We start from the raw sequence: 24,544 nt of genomic DNA on the forward strand, positions 1-24,544 counted from the left end.
ATCCTATCTCTCTCTCTTGCACTGGGTTATGATGATAAAAAATAAGAGCTACCCCCAAAAATGAAAGTCAGTGCCCACCATCTGCACCCATCAGCATTGGGCATATCACAGGAAAGCCCTAGGTGGGAAGAGGTAAGGGCTTAGAGCTCTTAGTAGGGCCTCTAATTGACCATTATTAAAACCCAGATCTCAGTGCAGGCCCTCAAGCTTCCATTTCATTTAAAGATCCGAACTTACTTTGGGTAAATGTTTGAAATTATAATACAAAATGCCCTGTTTAACACTCACTAAAGTTGCACTGTTTTAACTGACTCACCAAAGAATGAACAACCCCACGCGCTCCATATAAAATGTCTTCATTCTAAAATGAGGCAATAATTAATCACCAGCATGGTTCCTAAGTGACAGTCCTCAAGCCATCAAAGAAGGTGCCAAGCACAGGGTGCACACGTGGCCCAGGGAAGCACTGGGCCCTGTACAGATCCTCTCTACTTCTACCACTGCAAGGAAGAAAGGAAACATGTTCTAAAGTCAGTTATACCCCTATGGGAGACTCCAACACCTTCTACCCAAACCTATTAAGCTGTAGAGGCTGCCTGGTCCAGTACCAGTGTGCAGTGTGAGCCAGGCAGCTGAACTGGGAGGGGCCAGAGATTACAAGACCCCCACTTACACCCACCGGTAACCCGCTATCAGTCGAGTGCATGTGACACTTCACGTGGGGTTCACGCTTTGGAAGCACTCTTCCTTGTGACTGGACATTTGATTTTACACCTTTGCACGCATACGTCTTGATTGAGCAAATATGGATTGGACAACAAGATACTTTAAAACCTTGTGATTACAGACTTAGGGTCAGATGCATCAAAGGATTTTGCCCATTCTGTGTCTATGGGAAAATGTGTTCATGCATATGCCCCTATGCCTTTATTTATTCTTTATTAGCCCTGATGAAGTCTACTGTCACATCTGCAGCATAGACGAAACATGTGTTGAACTTGGCTAAGAATTGAAAAACATTTTTGGAAACATGTAAAAATAAAGACTATTGGTGGAATATCCATGACAGAACTCTAGGTTTAATTATTTGGGAGTGCTCGAAGCTTTGTGCATGAGGCAGGCAGCTGAGCAGGGTGGGGCCTGAGTTTACAAGATCAGAATTCTGTGTCATCCTTCATCTGATATTTTCTTCTAATCTTTAAGCATCCCTTTACTTAGGACCCAAGTCAAGGAATCGTGGGATCCCCCCTCACACCAACATGTTCTTCAAGTCTCAGGTCAATGGTGTATGTTGCTCCCTGAGGACTATCTGAAGGTCCCTATGAGTTGGGGCATAACACAGGCCGGTGCAGCCCCAGCGGTGCGGGAGGGGCCCAAGCTCCAGAGGGCCCCCTCAGCACAGCACTCTGTCCGGATAACTCCTGATTGAGCCCGGAGGTGGTCCCTCCACATACCTTGCAGGGAGGCCCCCTCAAGTTTCTTTACACCAGTGCCTATGAGGTTCTCTCATCTCATTGCTCAAACAAGATCAGACTATTTTGGATGTTGAAATTCCCCATTTCCAGTTAGACCTAGGCAAGTTCTTTCTACCTGGATTGCCACTGACAATAAATCATTCACTTGAGAAAGCATGACACTGTGAAATCAGGAGAGACTTTCTCCTAACACCAGTGTGAAATGCTGTCTTTACTGTGGAACCTTGCATGAGCTCCACAAGTCTTTACCTGTGCATGCTTCATGGATGGTGCCTATAAGCCGTTCCATGTATCCATCCACCGAGCTCCAACATTGCATCGTTTCATTGCACACCCTTCGCTCACCCAGGCTCAGTTTTCTGCCAATCCTCATGTCACCCAATGGAGTGGCTGCTTTGGTGACCCACCCATGAGTCCACTGAAGGTTTAAAGTACCCCGTGCTCTTGGTTAGCTCACACTTTGCATTTCTCACTCTCCCGCAGTCCTCTTTCCCTCTAATAGCAGTTTTAGAAGAGCCTTGAGGCGGCTGTATTCATTCAACCTCAGAGTACAACAAATGCGTTCTCATTCACTGTAGCAAACATCACAAGAAGATGAGAATCCTGAAACATTTTTCTTGCATTGCTGCTGAAAGGAGGCACCAGAAGCGATGGATGTGGGACATGACATCCACAGCCCGAGAGGGTGGTGAAGCAAGTTCATGTCAGCAGAGATGGATTCAAATCATATTTCGTCTCTGTGGCAGCACCATCCATAAACACAACCACAGTATTGGGGGAGTAGCTGAAGCCTAAACACTCAGCTGACATCACTGCTACAATCTGCCCAGAAGGGGAGGTTACTTATGCTCGCGATTTCCTCCACATGCGCTCCTTGGAAAATCGTTGGCGTTCAGAACATACATATGTCTTTCGTCTTGAGCCAATGCAATGCAGCGGTAAAGTGCATGGATTGGCCATTATTTGCAACAATCTCTTAAGCAATGTCTCATCTGCCACTCAATAAAGGAAATTGTCAAGACAAAGGGTCGGGACGGTGCCAAGCAAGTTGGAGCCTTTGCCAGATCAGTGCTATCTTGGTTCAGTTTGGAGGCAACATCCACCTGAACATGTGCTATCGCGAAGTCTCTTGAGCTCTCGTGGTTCGTTGTCAGCATCGCTGGTGGTACTGGTGTGCTGCCTTTTTGGTGTTCCGCTACACTTCAGTTTTATTCAGAGGATGATGATTGTCACATGCATCTGACTTCTTCCTAAGTCTTTCTTGAATGGATCCTTATCATTGTTTTCCCTGCTCCGCAAGAAGACGAGTGGAGTTAGAGACGGGCTGTGCCTTGAGGTCCCCTGTTGTTTCTGAAGACCTGAACCCTTGGCTGCAAGATCAGGGACATCTCTTGGTGCTCTCTGGAATGCTACTGCTTAACAGAACTAGCCCTCATGGACAATTTTCTTCTAGCAGTACTTCTGACCTTTATCAATAAATATGTGTCCTATCCACAATGTTCAGACAGTGGGCATCAGACTTCAACTCAAGACTTTCAAATCCAAAGCCATCAGCTCTTACTAACTATTGTGAAGAAGGAATGACTGCTAAACGGGGTGAGCCTCTAAGGAGTCTGAACATCCACAGATGCTGCTGGTGAATACTCTGTTTGGTCGCTGACTGCACAGGAATATCTCCTTATCTGACAGAGGTTCAGAAGTTCTCATCCCAGCCGGAGAACTCCTCTTCTGCGGAACTCTGGGCAATAGAGCACCTCCTGAAATTGACATACGGCGGCCCCTGGAGACGAAGAAAAAAAAGCAGTAGTTAGTATGGCTTGTGCAGAGAGGACCAGTGAGTACTGCAGAAAGAAGAGCCCTGCTGCCACTCTGAGAGCAGGAGGGGTACGTCAAATCAAGTCCCACAGGCATCTTAGTCCCCTTTTAAGGAGACCCCTCAGTAAAGATACTACATGGCAATATGTTCACGCCCGCTAGCACCAAGTGTTGCATCCTGGAACTCCAGCCAACAGAATGAACCACACACCCCTTACGGTGTGTATATGTCTATGTGGTTGTATGTGTACGAGTCTGTGTGCGTATGTGTGTGTGTCTGGTTGTGTGTGTGTGTGTGTGTGTGTGTGTGTATGTGCGAGAGTGTGTGTGCATTTGTTTGTGTAAGCATGTGTGTCTATATGTCTGTGTGTCTGTATGTGTCTGTGTGTGTGTGTCTATGAGTGTGTCTGGTTGTGTGTGGGGTTGTGTGTGTTTGTGTGTGTCACCTACAAGGACGGGTTGATTGAACAGACGCAGAGATTTTTTCATCCCGGTGTTAGTGTTTTTATGCAGTAGCTGTGAAAAGGGCATTTACAAGAAGGGAAGGACAAAGTTGAGTTCACCCTTATTAATCCGAAGAGGGATTTGTGATCACCCATTAAGGTCAGTACTATTGGGACGCACATGTCTAAGGCCCAGTTCTAGCTGAGGAAATTGTGAAACATATTGTGACAGGTCTCATTGTCACAATTCTGGGGAGATAACTCCAGTCAAGTCTGTGATCATTTCGTCATGAAAATTAGATATCGGGAGGAATGTTTCCCCGTTACATAGTCCACACGCAGAAACTACAATTTTAAAGTGCTGGGATACGTTATAATGTAAAGCCTGAAGAAGGTGGTTGGACCTGCTGTACCACCGAAACGCGTCGCTTCTTGGTCTTCTTTGAATATAACCTCTGTGCATATTGATTGGTGTTGTTGTTTTTTTGATAACATTTTTATGTTGAATGGATCATCAATGTTGTCCTGTACCGTAGATTTGTACTGTGTTTTATATTTTGTTATATATTGCGGAGTAATTTTTGATGAAATTGTATTTTAATATAACCTATTGCATTTACTTGGTGAATAAGGCATTCATATATTTGATTTTTTGGCAACTGTTATAGTCTCTTAGTGATTGGGTTTTTGAGTGATTAATTAAGAATGCTATTGTTGTTTCCCAAAGGGAATTCTTTTCTGACCTTCGTGTGTGTGTGCACATGTGTGTGTGTGTATGTGTGAGAGTTTTTGTGTATGTTCATATGTTTGTGTGTGTGTCTGTATGTGTGTGTTTGTGTGTGCATGTGTGTCTGTGTGTGTCTGTATTTGTGTATGTCTGTGTGTGTGTCTAGTTTTGTGTGTGTATGTTTGTGTGTGTGTCTGTATATGTGTATATATATATATATATATATATATATATATATATATATATATATATATATATATATATATGTGTGTGTGTGTATGTGTTTGTGTGTGTCTGTGTGTGCCTGGTTGTGTGTGCATGTGTGTATATGCGAGGGTGTTTGTGTGTGCATATGTTTGTGCGTGTGTATATTTGTCTGAATGTGTATGTGTGTGTCTGTGTGTGTGTGTAGTTGTGTGTGTGCATATGTGTCTGAATACCCTCTTAGCCCAGTGAACAGTGGAGTCAGTAGGCCTCCATGCCTGTCTGTCTGTGTGTGTGTGTGTTTTGCTGTGTGCCTGTGTGTGTGTGTATATATGTGGGGGGGGGGGTGTATGTGTGTGTGTGTGTGTGTGTGTGTGTGTGTGTGTGTGTGTGTGTGTACGGTGGTCAGTAGGACTCCTTGTCTGTGGTCTGCACTAGATGGTAGTCACTTTTGCTCTGGGCCACCTGGGTCCATCTCTGAGGGCAGGGCCTGCATGCACATATCTGCTGCCTCTCTCTCTCCCCACAGCCAGCGGTGTCACTTGTGTGGCATGTGGTGCCCGGCTGGATTCATTGGTGCAGTCTCAGATCTCCTGGCAGAGTGAACCCTGGCTCCCTCTTTCCTGTCCGAGACAAGCATTGCTTTGCAGATGGTCTCCCTGTCTGCAGCTGGACTGGTCTGAGGAGGGGCAGGAGGCGGGCATGGCCTGGGCATGGGGTACTCATGTGGGTCTACGCCCCTCTAGGACTGATGGTGTGCATAGAGATTCAATAGGTGCACAGCACGGCTCGCGCCGGGCCTGGCCAAATAGGAAGAGAAATACTCGTGTGAATGGTCCGTATGCTGTATATTATAATGGTTATGATTCTTATTATTAGCGTTTATCATTATTATTATTTGAAATGCTTATGATAACTCTTCTTTCCATAGATTGCTCTCAAAGTTATGCAACCCTGTAATTCACAGATGTTTGCACTATTTCATATTAGTGGCCTAGGAAGGATGGAAGACTGAGTTGTCCTCCCCAGCATTGGAGCATGTGATCTGCAGGTCACACACAGATAGATGTCATCAAGGAGCTATTACCACGCAAAGGCCGTTTCTAGATGTAACTGCATCTAAGTCATCATTTCAGAAAAGTAGGAATCAGCATTTCTAAAAAGCACACATGCAGTAGATCACGTGAAGCCGCCATCTTGATAAAGGTCTTTTATCACAAAAAGAGCAACACCCCCTCCTATGTGCCTTTGGTGTGACCTTTGGGAACCTGCCCGTGGGAGACCTGTCCCTTCACATAGAGTGCCCTGTCTCTAGGGGAGCAGAGGATATGACTATTAGTGAGTCCACAATATAGGAGAGAAAGAACTAAAATAGTGTCAAGTGCCACACATTATAAAAACACCAGGTGTGACACCTTATAGAACACCGGCTGTGTGTATGTCTGTAATGTAGGCCAACATGTTTCGGCATGATTGAGGTTTTATAAGGCCCAGGAGGTTGATGAAGGATTACAGCTACCAGTGCTTAGTTTGTAATAAATATAAGTGCCAGGGTCCTCGTCAAGAGGCCACTGCAACTTGCACCCCTCACTGCTCCTTCCTGCCAATGACAGCACCAACATAACTACTAAGCAATTACACTCCTACAAGTGTGACAATCCAGACTGTTTCAGGCCCCCAAAGCTATACGATTAGTTTGGACGACAGATATTAGTTATATTTAATGTATGCTTAATTAGAAAACAACTATTATTGTGCTCACCTCTAAATCATACAAACAGTGCTGCCATGTGGCAGACTGTCAGACGTGCTAGTGTTGACAATTAAGTGCAGGCGCAGAGCACTGGAAACCACAGGCTCAAATTAAGCACTGCCCCTGTCCCACTTGGTGCTCCCACGAGGTGTCCTTTCATCAATGAATCACACTTGGTTACTCTATTTACACATTCATTTTCGTACTCTAATTGGACAGTTCTTAGTGATAGGATATGTTTAAGATATTTATTAATTTCTTAGATAGTATGTATGTATGTATGTATAGGCATTTATATAGCGCACTACTTACCCGGAGAGTCCCAAGGCGCTTCGACCGCTGCGAAACCCTTCCTGGCTTCCCTGAGAGATGGTCCCTTAATGGGTATCTCCAGGGTGAGACCAGGCATCCCCGGCGGTCAGTAGCTCCCTCAAATACCTGTGATATAGGATTGTAGGGGAAGTTTATTCTTTTCCTTTTTATTAATTTAGACACCTGATAGAGGGTGGCTGAAATCACAGACCTCTGGAAATCTGCAGAATAAGGAAGCTCTTCCTGGGGTCACACCAGCTTTGTAACCTGTGGCCCCCTGATCATCCTGTGTAATAAGGGCACAGAATTAAAGGAATGCAAGGCACAGTCATGCTAAGTCCTGGGCCAGTTGGTGTTTTTCCACCAAAGATCTCTGCATTCACCTCAGGTCAGAGGACAGTTGGGGCTGTAATGAAGAGGCAGAAGGCAGGGAGGTTAGCTTTAGAATGTATTTCGAAGAAAGAAGCCCTGAAAACAGCAGCTAATCAGATATCACCTTTGAAACTGCACCAGGCAAATTCCCTTCCCTAGAATAAAAATCGTAACACCTGGAAGCACACGCAAACACGCATGTATACATGAATCCCCAACACTGTACAATTCCCTCCTTTACGCTAGAAAAATAAATAAATACAAAAATGAAGTAATAATTACTCTGGGCCCAATTCACAAAGGGACTTATGTGTAGTAAAGTTATGAGTGAGGAGTCTCTGCACTCAGGGGGAATCGCCACACTCGGGGCAGAATGATTGCACGGCGCACTCGATGCAGTGTGCCGTGCGCAGATCGGGCATTCTGCCCTGAGTTCGGACATTCTGACCTGAGTTCGGACATTCTGACCTGAGTTCAGACATTCTGCCCAGAGTTCGGACATTCTGCCCTGAGTTCGGACATTCTGCCCTGAGTTCGGACATACTGCCCTGAGTTTGGACATTCTGACCTGAGTTTGGACATTCTGACCTGAGTTTGGACATTCTGCCCTGAGTTCGGACATTCTGCCCTGAGTTTGGACATTCTGCCCTGAGTCCGGACATTCTGCCCTGAGTCCGGACATTCTGCCCTGAGTCCGGACATTCTGCCCTGAGTCCGGACATTCTGCCCTGAGTCCGGACATTCTGCCCTGAGTCCGGACATTCTGCCCTGAGTCCGGACATTCTGACCTGAGTTTGGACATTCTGACCTGAGTTTGGACATTCTGACCTGAGTTCGGACATTCTGACCTGAGTTCGGACATTCTGCCCTGAGTTCGGACATTCTGCCCTGAGTTCGGACATTCTGCCCTGAGTTCGGACATTCTGAGACATTCTGCCCTGAGTTCGGACATTCTGCCCTGAGTTCGGACATTCTGCCCTGAGTTCGGACATTCTGCCCTGAGTTCGGACATTCTGACCTGAGATCGGACATTCTGCCCTGAGTTCGGACATTCTGCCCTGAGTTCGGACATTCTGCCCTGAGTTTGGACATTCTGCCCTGAGTTTGGACATTCTGCCCTGAGTTTGGACATTCTGCCCTGAGTTCGGACATTCTGCCCTGAGTTCGGACATTCTGCCCTGAGTTCGGACATTCTGCCCTGAGTTCGGACATTCTGCCCTGAGTTCGGACATTCTGCCCTGAGTTCGGACATTCTGACCTGAGTTTGGACATTCTGACCTGAGTTTGGACATACTGCCCTGAGTTCGGACATTCTGACCTGAGTTCGGACATTCTGACCTGAGTTCGGACATTCTGACCTGAGTTCGGACATTCTGACCTGAGTTCGGACATTCTGCCCTGAGTTCGGACATTCTGCCCTGAGTTCGGACATTCTGCCCTGAGTTTGGACATTCTGACCTGAGTTTGGACATTCTGACCTGAGTTCGGACATTCTGACCTGAGTTCGGACGGACATTCTGACCTGAGTTTGGACATTCTGACCTGAGTTCGGACATTCTGACCTGAGTTCGGACATTCTGCCCTGAGTTCGGACATTCTGCCCTGAGTTCGGACATTCTGCCCTGAGTTCGGACATTCTGAGACATTCTGACCTGAGCTCGGACATTCTGCCCTGAGTTCGGACATTCTGCCCTGAGTTCGGACATTCTGCCCTGAGTTTGGACATTCTGACCTGAGTTCGGACATTCTGACCTGAGTTCGGACATTCTGACCTGAGATCGGACATTCTGCCCTGAGTTCGGACATTCTGCCCTGAGTTTGGACATTCTGCCCTGAGTTCGGACATTCTGCCCTGAGTTCGGACATTCTGCCCTGAGTTCGGACATTCTGCCCTGAGTTCGGACATTCTGCCCTGAGTTCGGACATTCTGCCCTGAGTTCGGACATTCTGCCCTGAGTTCGGACATTCTGACCTGAGTTCGGACATTCTGACCTGAGTTTGGACATTCTGCCCTGAGTTAGAAGATTCCGACATGAGTGCAGAGCGCTCCACCACGAAAGCGGAGACTCCACCACGAAAGCGGAGACTCCACCACGAGTGCGGAGACTCCACACTCGTAACTTTACCTCACGTATCTTCCTTTGTGAATCGGGCCCTCTGTGTCATGGTCTCTGAATTTACAAGGAAGCTTGAAAACTCTTCCAGCTTTTGTTATATATGCCCCATGTCCTCCATTACAATCAACAATTGACTGGAAGTCTCAGCACCATCACCCTGAGAACCTCTCTTCAGATAAAGTAGATACCTGAACGCCCCCTCCGCCACTTTCATTCCAACCCTCATTTCCACCATCAGCTGCTCCTTCCTGATACACATCATTACACCAGCATCAGGAAGACTTACACTTGGCTCCTACACTTCTTTAATCTTCTTACGTTCCTGATTAGAAAATAAAGACAACTTGCTGAGATGTCACACCTTGCTAATTCTACATTAGCTGGGTTACAATATAATTCAACACATTTTTAAAGGCTGAGAAAATGTACTACTTCCCTTGCCAAAGCATACTCCATTATAAACCTAAAACCATTGTCCTACCTTAGCAACCACCTCCTTAACACCACGACCACTGTCATAGTAAGCTTTATAATGATCCTGTGAGATTTTAATTTTCCTTCTCACAACATCAGGAGACCAGTCCTGTTCTCTACGGCTTGACTTCCAAACAAGATTGCCCTTAGTGGAAGGATCTAAAGAGTCCTCAGTGACACCCGGACCACACCCAATATCACCTTTTAAAAGTGTAACCACAGAACCATTTCCTTCCAAATGGTGACGAGATGTGCACTTGTGTTTTATACCCTTTTTGCAAAAAGAAACTTTCCAAAGCACCAGGCTGGAAATGAGTGCCAGTATCACTCAAAATTGACTTCAGTACACCTTCCCTGGAAAACGTCATCCAAAAGCGTCCTCACAGTCTCAGAATCAGTCCGCTTAACAAAACATACTTCAGACTATTTAGAAAGTAAGTCAAACTAGACAGTCATGAATTCAAAACCTTCTCCACCATCAGAAATGGGTCCTAAGACATCAATCCCTAACCTCCCCAAGGCGAACCAGGACACAGAACGGGAGTAAAGGAAGGACGGTGAGTCCTTATTCTGCACCACAACACTCCGAGCACACTCTTACATCACTCTCTATCGCCCAAACCACACCGCACCACCAATTTTGCTCCTTTACTCTCCTTTTTATTTTTTCCCTATACATAAATACCCTTTGTGATTAAGATTTAGAATGCATTTCATTAGATCAGAGACAGGATTAATTCTGTCTCCTCTCAATTACAAAAACACCTTAATAGGTAAATTCAGACCTTACTTCCCAGAAAGTTTGCAAATCATTATCAAGATCCTTTTTTTCAGGCCAACTATCCCTGATGTGCTCTCTCACTTCCACCAAAACCAATTCTTATTATAACCATCCACCTATTCTTCACTGGAGATTGGGCTCCATTCTACGCATCTTATAGTGGTCTTTGCATACTCTTCCCAATTACTCTGTGTACCTTCTTTTGCAGGAATTGGAGCTTGGCTTACAAAATCAGCCACACTGTTCCTGACACCTGGAACATATTCAGCTATATAATTGTAATCAATCAGTCCAATTGATAATATTGCAACACCTGGAGTCGCCTTAAGCATACCCTTAAAAGTCAACACTTTTTTCAGTGACTTATGATCAGTGCAAAGAATGAATCCAAACAAACATTTCTGAAACTTTTCCATCCCATTAATACATGCAAACACTTCCCACTCGACAATGGAATAACATTCCTCAGTAGAGTTAAAGATCAGGAAGGAAAAGAGATACTGACTTCCTACCCCTCTAGGCCTTTTATAGAACTCCCAGCCCCTTCCCACTCACAGCTATAGTTTAGAGAGATTTGGTACATGGATTAAAAACAAGTAAATGAGTTGCAATCGAATTGTCATCCTTGATAAAAGTCAAAGATTATTTGTGGAGTCTCCTTCCATTCCAATTTGTTCTTTGTCTTACGATGTTGTCTTAACTCAAATATTTTCTGAGAAAAATCGTGCACAAACTAGGCATCAAATTCAGTTAACCCAAAGAAGGACTTTACATCACCCTTGAATGCAGGCGAAGGAGCACAATCGCCTCCACATTTCTTTTTTAGGTAAAATTACCATTCCACTGACTTCATGTCCTACATATGAAACTGGGTGGCAAATTTACATTTTTGGGATTTTGCAGTCAATCCTTGCTTACCAACACACTCAAAACGTATCTCAACCGTTCATGCTGTTCCATAGCAACTTTCCCATAATCAAATTATCATCCTGAAAATACAGGATACCTTCAGATTTCTTGAAAAGTTGATATATTAACCTTTGGAAAACAGCAGCCACAGAAGCTAGTCCAAAAGGCATACAGAACAACTGGAAGCATCCAAAGGGTGTAATAAAAGCCGTTAGTTTCTTGCTATCTTTATGTTGGGGTACCTGGGGGTCGATTGAGCAGGGCCACTTTACAATTCTGAACATGGTCAAAAGTTTTTAATCTTGAGAAAGGGCTACTTAACCTCCTGAATTCAGGTCTCTAATGTTCACATACAACTAAGGGTGTGTGAAATTCACGTAACTTGCTTTTGCCTAATTATGTGAAAATATGGCTAACATACACAAAATCACACTTGATTGCATAAAATACAAATCTGACACTTCATCCTATAACTTAGCACGAAAAGGGGGCCTCGCATACATTTTTGGAACAAGGATGCATTTAAACATAAGCACCACAAACAACAACTGTTCGCATTCAGTTGTTGCCATGACTACGCAGTAAACTTTCACTGTGAATTGTGCATTTGTGGTAAATTTGTACAGCAAATGACAAATAATTACACAGAGTGGCATAATGGCATAGGAAACTCAGGTAATAAGTGTAATGAGAGATTCATGAAATTATGCAAATTACGCTGGTGTAGTTTAAAATTACACAAGACTACACACAGCGTAATTTTCCCGCTGGCTTGTCTTGCCACAACCAAAGGGAAAATCCATTCTGCAGACTCCACTGTTTCTATAGCACCCTTTCTTCGAGGTCAGATAATAGGCAGTGATGATTTTGGATCTGACCAGAGTCTCACCAAATCTTTCAGAGGAGAAACAACACTGAATTATCTCTTCTCTTGCGAAATAACTGAGAGGATTACACATCTTACTATAAGCCCTGAAGAAGTCTCTAGAAAAAGAGACGAAACGCGTTGGCATGGCTATGTGTGGGATGATTTTATCGAATGGAAGAATTCTCTTACTCTGAATAATAAAGGAAGAAAAAGTTTTGAAAAAAGAACACCAACTACATTTGGATTATTTCTTATGTGGTTACTTGGAATATGTTTTGAAATATAACTGAATATAAGAACTTTTCTCTAACAGTATTTATCAAATTGTTAGGGTGCTGAGACCATTCTTTGTTGTATCATGATTTTATGTAGACTGGAAACACACATGGCGAAGGCTGCCAAAGGAATATGTGAATGAGTTGCGAGAAGAAGTCTAGAGGTTAGAAAAATACTCAGAAATAGAGTCCAATCTCCCAACTTGCACCAGTAGATGCACAATATTTTTTTATTATTCTTTATTTTTTGCATTAATTTAGGAAACTGTATTGAAAAGCTGTGTGGGAGAGAGGAAAGTCGGTCACAGGAGGCCGCAGTCTTGAAATGATCCCTGAATCCTACGATGAGTACCTTAAAGCTTCCCTGTGTGCTCACAATTACAGATGCCCACTCAGACTGAGGGAACTTATTGGAAAGGATGCAATTTGCAGGCTTACTGAGCCAGCTGCTACTCTCCTCCGGGCAACTGCCTTCCCCCCATTTCAGGATGAACAAAGTCATTGGGTAAACATATTACTACTGCTACATAAGGTGGACCCTGTAGGAAGGAAAAGTGGTCCAGAAATCCTGGGCCTGGATATGAATACATAGGGGCAGATTTATGTTAACTGGTGCATCCCCAGGGATGCGCCAGTTAACGTGCGCCACAGTGCGCCACAGCTCCGCCACCCATGGTGCACCGCATTTATAATGCGGCGCACCATGGTACAAAAACGGCACAGATGCGTGACTTATCTGTGCCGGAAATGTGGCGCATTGCTGGAGTTGCGTCGCAAGCGCGACGCAGCTCCAGCAAGGCTCGGGGGTGCCCCATCTACACAATGCTGCGTCAAGACCTACGCCTGCTTCAAGCAGGCACAGGGTTTTGACGCAGCATTGCCCTGAAAGTGACTGAGTGAAATCTCATAGATTTCACTCAGCCACTTTCAGGAGGCGTTCCTGCGCAGGAACGCCCCCCTGCGCAGGAACGCCTCCTTATGGCGCAGTGCTTTACAACGTGCCGCATCTCCTAGATGCGTCACGTTGTAAATAGAGCGCATTGTTTGCGCCGCAGTTGCGTCAAATAAAGTGACACAATTGCTGCGCAAAGAGGCGCAACGGCCTCATAAATCTGCCCCATAGAGTTTTGGAGGGGTTATGCTCGAGGCTCTGGACCTGTCCAGCCTCAAAAGAAGTAATATGAAGAGGGTTTTTGAGCAAATGTTCCAAATTCGTTGGAGTGAGCATAGTTCTTTTTATTTATGTTTTGCACTTTGATGCATCCATTTCACTCATTTATAATTTTTCCACTGAATATTTTTAATGAAACAAAGAGGGACAGCCTTTGTCATTTTCCATGTTGATTGTTTTAATGGAACAGAGAAGAGCAGCCGACACGTGTTTCGCCCTGTTTGGAAAGTAAAGCCAGGGCTTTCTCAAGGCTAGTTAAAATCATCCAATTGTACAGTGTATCAGCATCACTTTCTTGCATATTCACATGTTTGATTGAATTATTATCAACATATATCCAAATTTGAATTACGGTCAAAGAAGGGTAGCATTTTGTATCTAAGTTGCGATGACCGTTTTAAATGCCCTATTTCACCAACAAATTTGTACTGGGCTGTTTTCAAAATAATAAAACTGAAGATTGATCCATTCATGGGGGAGAATACATATATTTGATTTCTTCCTGACTGCTGACCCTGCTGGGAGTTGCGTCTTGCCTACCTGTTTCCGGCCCCTTTGCCACACCACGCCTCGCGGCCCCCGCTCCGCGGGAGCCGCTCGCAGGCGTTAGACACCGGTGAGGACTTGCTGCTTATTGTCCCGGTAACGTGCAAAGGAGCACCAACGCGGGCAGAGCACCTGCCGAATCATCGACCCAGGCAAGAGGCGGGACTGCGAGGTCCAGCCTGCTGAGCGGCGCTCATCGGCCGCAGCTGGTCCTCTTCCCGCCCCCTCCACTGGATAAAAGCTGAGTGGAGTGTAACTTCCCTGGGATTCTTCCTGACTGCTGACCCTGCTGGGAGTTGCGTCTTGCCTACCTGTTTCCGGCCCCTTTGCCACACCACGCCTCGCGGCCCCCGCTCCGCGGGAGCCGCTCGCAGGCGTTAGACACCGGTGAGGACTTGCTGCTTATTGTCCCGGTAACGTGCAAAGGAGCACCAACGCGGGCAGAGCACCTGCCGAATCATCGACCCAGGCAAGAGGCGGGACTGCGAGGACCAACCTGCTGGGCGGCGCTCATCGGCCGCAGCTGGTCCTCTTCCCGCCCCCTCCACTGGATAAAGCTGAGTGGAGTGTAACTTCCCTGGGATTCTTCCTGACTGCTGACCCTGCTGGGAGTTGCGTCTTGCCTACCTGTTTCCGGCCCCTTTGCCACACCACGCCTCGCGGCCCCCGCTCCGCGGGTGCCGCTTGCAGGCGTTAGACACCGGTGAGGACTTGCTGCTTATTGTCCCGGTAACGTGCAAAGGAGCACCAACGCGGGCAGAGCACCTGCCGAATCATCGACCCAGGCAAGAGGCGGGACTGCGAGGACCAGCCTGCTGAGCGGCGCTCATCGGCCGCAGCTGGTCCTCTTCCCGCCCCCTCCACTGGATAAAAGCTGAGTGGAGTGTAACTTCCCTGGGATTCTTCCTGACTGCTGACCCTGCTGGGAGTTGCGTCTTGCCTACCTGTTTCCGGCCCCTTTGCCACACCACGCCTCGCGGCCCCCGCTCCGCAGGTGCCGCTTGCAGGCGTTAGACACCGGTGAGGACTTGCTGCTTATTGTCCCGGTAACGTGCAAAGGAGCACCAACGCGGGCAGAGCACCTGCCGAATCATCGACCCAGGCAAGAGGCGGGACTGCGAGGACCAGCCTGCTGAGCGGCGCTCATTGGCCACAGCTGGTCCTCTTCCCGCCCCCTCCACTAGCCCCTCCTTGAAAATAGAGTCAGTAACGCGCACGCTGGACGCGCGCGGTGCCAAGGCCGGGGCTAAGACCGGGCAAAGAGCGGGCCGTTTGAGGCCGCTCGAGGACGGAGAGGACTGGACTGGCCCACCCTCTATCGTTTTTACCTTACAGGCAAACACCCCTTGTCCCATCAGATATGAGTACCAGGGCCACTCGGAGTAAGGCCTCCAAGGCTGCCCGGCAAACTAGCGGCCCTATGGACGACTTTATCACCCGCACCAATATAGCTATTGATAATGAAATATCTAAATTACAAACCCGGGTGTCCTTAGAACTGGGTGCTGCCAGAAGACTCTCACAAGTGATAGCGCTCTCAAAAAAATCCTCCCTAGGCCATATAGCCACTTCGGTTACTCCGGAACGCCCTGCCATCCCTCAATGTGTAGTTACACAGGCTGATGTCCATCGGACCTCTACCAACTCCATCCCCTCTCCATCGCTAGAGCGGTATTCCAACGTAGATGAAGCCAACCTCCCAGTTGCATTTTGCGCCCAGAACCCGACCCCTAACCCTCAGTTATCCTCAAACTCCACTACTGGTAAACCACCTAAAAGGAAGCGTCGAGCAGGTACTGCTTATGCTCGCAAAAAAGCGAAAATTGGCCTTCCCCAAAACCTAACCTCCATAAGAGTACTGTCACCTAATGTGAATCAAGAAAAAAGCACTGGGTCTCAACCCCCTAACAATGGAGGTACTGTGGACTCTGACGCCACCCCACCTAGCATCGACCAAAAGATCGAGGGATTGCAGATCGAAGGGTTGGGTAACAATGAAAGTGAATTCATCGATCTGGTTTGGTCAACCTTAAAGAAACTTCTTTCCCCTCTCGACCTTAGACTCTCGAGAATAGAGAATAACCTGCTCGAGTTGGAAAAAAGCATTATTGCCCTGGCCACTCTTGGTTTGAGAACTCTTGAAAACCAGGGCCACCCTGTACCAGTTGTAACACCACCAATTCCTACCATTCAAGTGCAGGATGTCCCACCCTCAGCCCCAGCCATTTTACGGCCGATCCCCAAGCCAAGGTCTGTGGCGGTGGACCAAATTCCCCTTGCCACTAAACCTAAGGCTCCTCAACGAGCCCTAAACCCCCAATCAGGAAAGCCTAAATCTGGCGCCCAGCCCAAACCTACCCTGAGCACTGTACAGGACCCTCCTACAAAGGACAACTTTAGAGGGGGGTACATTGATCTTCCCCCTGAGGCCAACGACTATGTGGTGGTACTAACGGGTGTTCCCCAGATTGGTGTAGACCAGCATGAGAACCACTGGTCGTTGAAAAATAAAATAATGTATTGGTTAAATATAAATAGACCTATCCCAAATGGCCGGAGAAGCAGAGTCCTGATGGTTCGAAGAACTCGCTGGGTGGGCCCAACAAAGAAATCCAGTCCAGGGGACTGTATAGTGGTGACCTTTGAGGACCCACACACGGCCCAATTCATCTGCTCCTGGCCTGGTTCTGAAGGGTCCCCAGTCATACCCAGACCTCTGTCTTTCTTTTACCCTCCACGTGTCCAGCATACCCCGGGGGATGATTGGTCCTTAGTTCAGCGCCAACCTTGGAAGAGTCACCCTAAAACTTATAATCAATTCCAACCACTTTGGAGCGGCTTTCCAACCTCAAACAGATATGGCGGCCTGGAGGAGGTGGATTGACTTTCTAGCCAGCACACTCAACATAACCCTGAAAAATCTTTTTCCTTGCACACCCGAAGGCCAGCTGAGCACGCACCCCCAGATCATCCATCGGGCCTAGTAGGATTTACAAATAGCTTAGACACTAAGGAAGGGCTGATGCCTCCTATTATTCCTGACCTACTTGTTATGGAAGGCTGCTCAGTTTCACCTAGTACGACTCCCCGACCATTAATCCGATGGGGCGCAGTAGAGGTGAACCGGACTGATACAACTAAGGCTCCTTCACCGCAGCATTCTGATCCCTGTGTAAATGTTTTCAGAGGGGCTGCACCCAAACCTTCCCCACCCACTCACCCCTTTTCACAGCCCACCTCTGGTGCGCCGTTAATAAAGATCCTGAGCTGGAATGTGGCTGGGCTCGCCCGCAATCTTGAGAATCCAGATTGGATTGCCTTTCTAGAACCCTATAGCATCTGCCTCTTGCAGGAAACCTGGTGCCAAGAACCAAGGCACAGAGTGGGATTTACGTCCTACTTTGTTCCAGCCGTACAACAAGTTGGCTCTAAAGGTCGCCCTTCAGGCGGTCTATTGATTTGGATTAGCATTGCCTTAAGGTTAGGTGTTACCCAAAGGCCCACTAAATCACCTGATCTACAATGGTTATCACTGCATCGCAAAGGAGGGAGGACTCTAGAAGTCTTCAACATTTACCTGAGGGGTTCCAATGGTGGGGCTTCACGTTTATCATCAACAGGCCTAAGCAATGAACTAGCCTCTTGTAACATCGATTCTTATGTTCTTCTTGCGGGTGATTTTAACTGTTGTTTTGAGCCATTGTCCAGGGAAGACATTCTGGATACTTTTGAAGAGGACTCAAGGAGAGGTATCCCTATTTTAACCATCGATCCGATCCCTAAATGGACGCAAAGCGCAATAGATATTAATGCCCTTTGTCTGGAACACAATTTGAGATCAGCCAACGGCCGTTCCAAATCGGACCTTATGGGAGCCCATACATACAACAGAACGGGGCGAACTTCCAGAATTGACTTTGTCATGCTCAATTTTAATCTTTGGCCTTTCCACCAAGACATGGAGGTCATTGCATCTTGTGACAGTGATCATAACCCACTCTCTCTTTCGATCACCTTTCCATGGCAAGATGGGACCCATGCTAGCTCAGACCATAAGTGGAAAACCTCACGTGAAATCGCTCCCTCTAACTGTAGTAGGCGCTTGAAGTGGGCAAGAGTCTCGGCGGACGAAGAGAGGCTATCACAAGCTGGGTCTATTCTGCTAGAGGCTGATTCCAAGCTCGATACACTAAGCCCCACTGGTAAAAAGACCTTACCACTGTTTACAGAGACCATAGAGGCTTTGAGCGATTTGTTTATTATCTCCCAATCGAGCACCAAGGTGGGTCCAAAAGGTGCTTCCATGTCCGGAACAAAGTGGTACTCCTCAAAATGCCGGGCAGCGAAGGGGGCTCTTATCTCTGCAGTAAAAAATAATGAGCCAGATAATGTAAGAGCTGCAAGGAAGACTTATAAAAGAGCTGTGACCGAAGCAAAAGAGGCATACGAGCTAAATTTCTGGCGGGACTTGACCGAAGCAAGCAAAAGGAAAAACGCCAAGGAGTTTTGGGATCTGTTAAGAGCCAGGGAAAAGCCCATTGATCGGCAAATAACCTGCAACATCCCTGGTGCTGTATGGTTGGAACATTTCGCCAAGTTGTATTCCATCCCACTGGGGGCTTGCCACCATATCTTGGCTCCTATACCTTGCCCTACAACTGTCCTCACAAGCAGTGATGGTCCATTTTCTATGCAGGAGGTAGAAAATGCAATTAAGGGCATTGTTTCCAACAAAGCTGCTGGCCCTGATGGGATTCCGGGCGATTTGCTAAAAACCTATCCGGCGTGGTGGAGCAGATTGATCACTTCCCTCCTAAATGAGGCCCTGCTGGGAGGCTCTTTTCCTGATTCTTGGAGGGGAGCGGAAGTGGTCCCTATTTTCAAGAAAGGCTCCAGAGACGATCCGGCAAACTATCGCCCCATCAGCTTGCTGGACTCAACTCAAAAGGTGGCGGGCAAAGTTGTTCTGACCAGGATATTGCAGTGGGCAGAGGAAAACCAGATACTGTCCAATCTTCAAGCAGGCTTTAGAACGGGGACTGGCACCATTGAGCAGACATTTCGCCTCCTTATGCTCTATTGGAAAGTTGTGGTGTTGGGGGGGGGGGGGCAGTTTGTACTTGGTCTTTATAGACCTACGCACAGCGTTCGATTTGGTCCCACGAGCTTTATTGTGGAATGTTCTTAAAGAGTTAGGCTTACCACCCTACCTGTTAGCCCTACTGATAAAATTTTACGATAGCAATTTTGCCCAAATTAGATGGGGTTCACAGGGCGAAAAAACACCTCGCATTCCGGTGAACAGGGGCGTCCGCCAGGGTTGTGTACTTGCCCCCACTCTGTTTTCTCTCTATGTTAACGGAGTGGTGGAGCATCTTTTACAAGATCCATCTGATGCACCGACCCTGGCGGGGAAGAAAATTCCGACGCTCCTGTTCGCGGATGACACCCTTCTAATTTCTAAGTCTCCAGTGGGCATCCAAAAATTGCTATCTAGCTTTAAGTCCTTCTGCGATGATAAAGGCCTGGCCATAAATATAGGAAAGACCAAGTTCCTTGTCCTCAACCCCCCCAAAAAAACAGTTGTTCCCCCTGTTTTAGACTCTGTCCATCTAGAGAGAGTCAAGGAATTTGACTATCTGGGCATTCGATTATCCGACTCTATGAGCTGGAGGGCACACCATCAGAAGGTGTTTCTTGCTCACAAGAGGGTAGCCGGAGCCCTGCTCAAACAGCAGCGAGCCTCGCCATTGAAACCCATCGGGGCAGTCCTAGATATTTATAGGGCAAAGGTTGTAAGCGCAGCACTATACGGCGCAGAACTGTGGGGCTCACAGAAAATCGACACCTTGGTCTCCCTTGATAATAATTTTCACAAAGATCTCATGAGACTGCCCCACAGCACTCCTACAATCCCCATTTTGCTAGATGCGGGCTCCCGCCCAATATGTGACCAAGCAAAATTACGCCCTCTCTTATTATGGTCTAGAATCTGGAATGTCCCTGAACTCCACAGCTACGCAGATGCTCTGGAAGATTTTCTGTCCCTTCCAGGATGCTACAAGATTACCTGGCTTAGGGATGTTAAGTGCCTTCTCTACAAACTGGGGCTAGGAGACGCTTGGGGTAACAAATCATCTCCCTCAAAACAAGTACTAAAAAAGGCATACTGGTCGTGGGTGGACAACGAAAGAACGTGCAATACTAATCACTGTAAATCTGTCGCCCAGTTTTTGTTAATTAAAGAACTCCCTTTTAGGGAACCCTATTTGGATTCTATCCACAACTCAGGTGACAGAGCACTGTACATTAAATTCAGGTTAGGTGTACTCCCTCTTGGTCAATTTACCTCAACCTGGAAACCGCCCCTACAAACTGTGCCATTTTGTCCCTTTTGTGAAATGAGGGTTGAATCCGTTGCACACCTGTTGTTCGAATGCAACACCTATGTAGCACCTAGAAAGTTGTGGCTGAGACCCTTATGCAGGAGTCTGGGAACAAGATCTCATTTAGAAGCCCTGCGTATATTGTGCACTGACGCGAGACCCTTTTTTGCCTGCTGTATGGCAAAATTCTTAGGCTGGGCCTGGCGCTTAAGAACTGCAAAAAAACTGTTGATACAGTAGTATGCTTTTTTCTCCCTCCTTTTTTCCTCTTAAAAAACTATTGTTGACTGTTTTTATACTGTATATTGTTAAATATGTTGCTTATCGTACTGCATGTGTCAATTATGTTTTTATTGTTGTGAAGTGCAGCTTTTATGATATGTTTTTATATCGAAATAAAGCTTACGATTACGATTACATATATTTGAAAAGGAGGAACATTTGCTTAAAAACCCTCTTCTCATAAGGTGCACCCTGCCTGACTGACCCTTTGATTACTGTGCTGGCGGTACTAACCTTTTCACCACCATAGACCCGCTGGTACTGGTGTCCTGTTAAAATGACCTCAATCAGTTTTCCCTTTGGACTCTTAGGATTCACAACCCAGATAAGGTCATTCATCCCAATGTTTGGTAACCTATGTGGTGGACTCCCTTAACTCATTTCAGCTACTCTCTTAGGTAGCCTACTAGTGGGGGTCATTATAATATACCCTGTGCCTCCGCATAGGTTCTGGCTGGTGACAGTCAAAACACAGCCCACTCGACTTGGGGTTATCATAGCTCTTCATTCCCCAATAATATCAGCCCATCTCCTCTCTTGGCTGAACAGTCATGGGACTCCCCTCTTTTGGAAACATCAATTTTACTTCAATATCTACATGATTTCACCAATGGGGAGCCTGAAAAACTCTGGGTCCGTTTTTTAAGTTGGCAGACAGAGCAATCTCCATTGGCCTGATGGAGGACTTGATGTCTGCCAGCCCGAGACTACTCTGCCTGCCAATTTAGAAATGACCACCAAGCTAGCGGGCATTTCGAAAGCATTGGTAGGAACCACTGTTATGGCGGTTCCTGTCAATGCTGTTTACAGTTTTATGCAGGGCTCCGTCAACATAGCATAACCATGCCCCAAACTGTTGTTTTTCTTTTTTTTCAAAAAAAGAAAATCCTGAAGCTGGATTTTCTTTTTGAAAATAAAAAAGAAACACTCCCTTAGAGAGGGGAGCATTTAGCAGGTTTCACTGCACCCTTACGCAAGGGCTTTCATGGTGATGACGGAAAGTGAAAACTGACCTCTAATTCAGTCCCACTCAATTAGACGATGAAATTAGAGGTCTGTCTTCTATGGCCCTTACTCAACAGGGCCACTGGAGTGGTTTAATAACAGTGGAGACACAGTAGTCTTATGCGTGATTAACCTAAGGTCCACCCACATCTATATTTGGCGGGCAGATCATTATCTTGGCAGTATAGGTCGATTGTTGCTGTTGCGACGGAGAATCTATACCACAAAGATATAAATTAACCCCTCTATCGGTGATCACCCGCTGTGGGATTTTCTGTGAATTTTTAGTGCTGAACCAAAAATCTTTGGGATCAGTGAGCTTAGTGCCCACCAGACGACAATAATCATTAATTATATAATTTGGGATAAGTATTAATATTATTACTGTTTTCCCCAGCCTTCTAGAGGTTTGAAAGAATCATCCTAAATGCTTCCCAGGTCAATTGTGACTGTTTGCAGCTTCTCATGCCCGGCTCTATGGTTCGCCCAAATCTTACATATTGTGCACAAATGTATGAAAAATTATCCATGTAGCCAGTAACGTCACAAGCATCGCTGGCTTACAACCCCTGTCCCCACTTTGATAGGTTAATAAAACATGCAGATTCAAAAGATTCCATCCTTTTTTCTATGTCATTGCCATCCACGTAACTATATCCAAGCTCTTTCAAAATATTACGAACTGTATCTTCATCACTTGGTTCTCCATGTGTGCTCCCCGTTCATTTGGAAGTGTACTGTGGCACCAAATGTGGGTTCCTGCTCTGCACGGTACCAGTGCTTAATTTGAGCTGGTGGTTTCACGTGCTCGGCACCAGCACTTAATTGTCAACACTAGGGCTTGTAACAGTCTGCCACGCGGTGGTGCTGTTGTTAAAATTTAAAGATGAGCACAACCGTAGATGTTTATTAATTAAATATACATTTAATATGACAATTTACTTCCGCCCAAGCCATTCTTATAGCTTTATGGGCCTGCAATCGGCTGATTGTCACACTTGTAGCAGTGTGCTGGTTATTAGTTATTTTGGTGCTGCCATTGGCAGTGCTGGGAGGGGCAATGTGTGATGCAAGATGCAGTGGCCTCCTGACGAGAGCTTTGGCCCTTATGTTTTTGGCAAATTAAGCACTGCACAGCACTGAAAAAGAGACAATGCAGATTTTTATCTCATCCTCCACTGGGGTACTCTGGGCTTGATGCTTCCTCCCAGTCTTGTCCCAGCACAGACTTCTTCTCCATCCTGCCCAGCGAAGAATGCACTTTCTCGAGCCATGGTGCCATCATGTTACTGCTGATGCTCTTGGCAAAGCAACCAAATCACATTCCATGGTACCAGCATGAAACTCAAAATTATACAATGTGAGAGGAGCACAGCAAAAAAGATGCAATTTCTCACAGTTTATGTCACAATCATATCCACTTTTTACCATATGGCTTTATAATGAATCATTTGTAAAGGAGAGAACATGGAAATTAATATGGATTTGGCCAGGCTGTGGCAAAGATAAAACATGGTAGTCGCCTGGACTGCTAACAAAAAATCAAAAACGCTATAAATAAGAGTGTTTGTAGATCAGAAGCAGGGTTGTGAGTAATTACTGTTCAATTTATGGGTGAGGGGGCACTATCTGATTGTGGCCTAGCACGTCCAGTGTAAAACAGGTAAGCTACACAATTTTACCCTGGCTATAAACAAGGTGTACATACCTGTTTAATTAATGGAATTGTTGGAGCATCAAGCTGTCTTGAGGATAGCTTCTTCCAGTTCATTTTGTTAAACCATCTTGGAGTTAGGGTGGAAGAAAACAAGAATGTCATAAGTAGAATATAAATAAAAGTCAGCTGAAGTCAGAAGTGTGATAGTGTTAGCATAAACAGATGAGTTCAGTACATCAGATAACAAGGCCTCAGGTACTTCTGGGCTATCTCACAAATTGGCTCTAGTTATCACCTTCTCTGAAAGGAACATGTGGGTGTAATCAGTAATGCGTTTAATGAAAAATTAGCAAAAGGCACAGCATATGATGAGGCCACAACTGTCATTTCAACCGACCAGAGCTCTCGCTCAAAAGGGCATGTGATGCAGAAACATATGCATTTTTGAATGGTTCTTGTACACTTTTCTCTCAATATAAATCTATGGAGCATAAAAACATGACATAAACTGTTACTTCAACATAACTATCTAATAAGTAGGAGACAATCTTCTCACGAAAAGAATGTGAGAAAACCTTGAATAGAAGATAAACATACTGCTGAATTCATTAGTTTTCTTAGCTCACAACTGTGTTCCCAACATTGAAAGTAATTCTACGCTTTAGCACAAGATGCAGGAAATGTGCAGATGAACAACCTCAGAGAAAATGGCTTCTATGCCTATGAGAATCATGAAACTTAGCATGCATGTTGAGGCTAATGAACACTTCAAGTAAATAAGAAAAAATACTCACATTTGAATATGCAATATATCAGTGCACATTGTGATATACATGTGCAAGGAAGCATTCCTAATTTAGGCAACAGGAATACATGGTTATGTGTTGTCAGGGTCTTCATCGACCCCCTACTTTCTCATTAGAATTAAGCCCATAATTGTTGGGTGCCTGTGGGAGTGTTTACCACTGGAAG

General features: G+C 46.0%; 1 protein-coding gene across 1 annotated transcript in view; it reads right to left on the minus strand.

The window, feature by feature from the left end:
* Window positions 1-1,984: 1,984 nt before the first annotated feature.
* Window positions 1,985-24,544, minus strand: part of LOC147709613 (cGMP-dependent protein kinase 2-like) — a 289,096-nt gene continuing 266,536 nt past the window's right edge. The window contains exons 20-21 of the mRNA XM_086928129.1: window positions 23,624-23,699; window positions 1,985-3,255 (exon numbers count right to left, since the gene is read on the minus strand). Of these exons, the coding sequence (XP_086784255.1) occupies window positions 3,169-3,255; window positions 23,624-23,699 (163 nt within the window). The 3' untranslated portion in view covers window positions 1,985-3,168. The remainder of the gene's footprint in view (window positions 3,256-23,623; window positions 23,700-24,544) is intronic.

This window comes from Lissotriton vulgaris, chromosome 6, assembly GCF_964263255.1.
Source record: "Lissotriton vulgaris chromosome 6, aLisVul1.2, whole genome shotgun sequence".
In the NCBI taxonomy this organism is placed as follows: Eukaryota; Metazoa; Chordata; class Amphibia; order Caudata; family Salamandridae; genus Lissotriton; species Lissotriton vulgaris.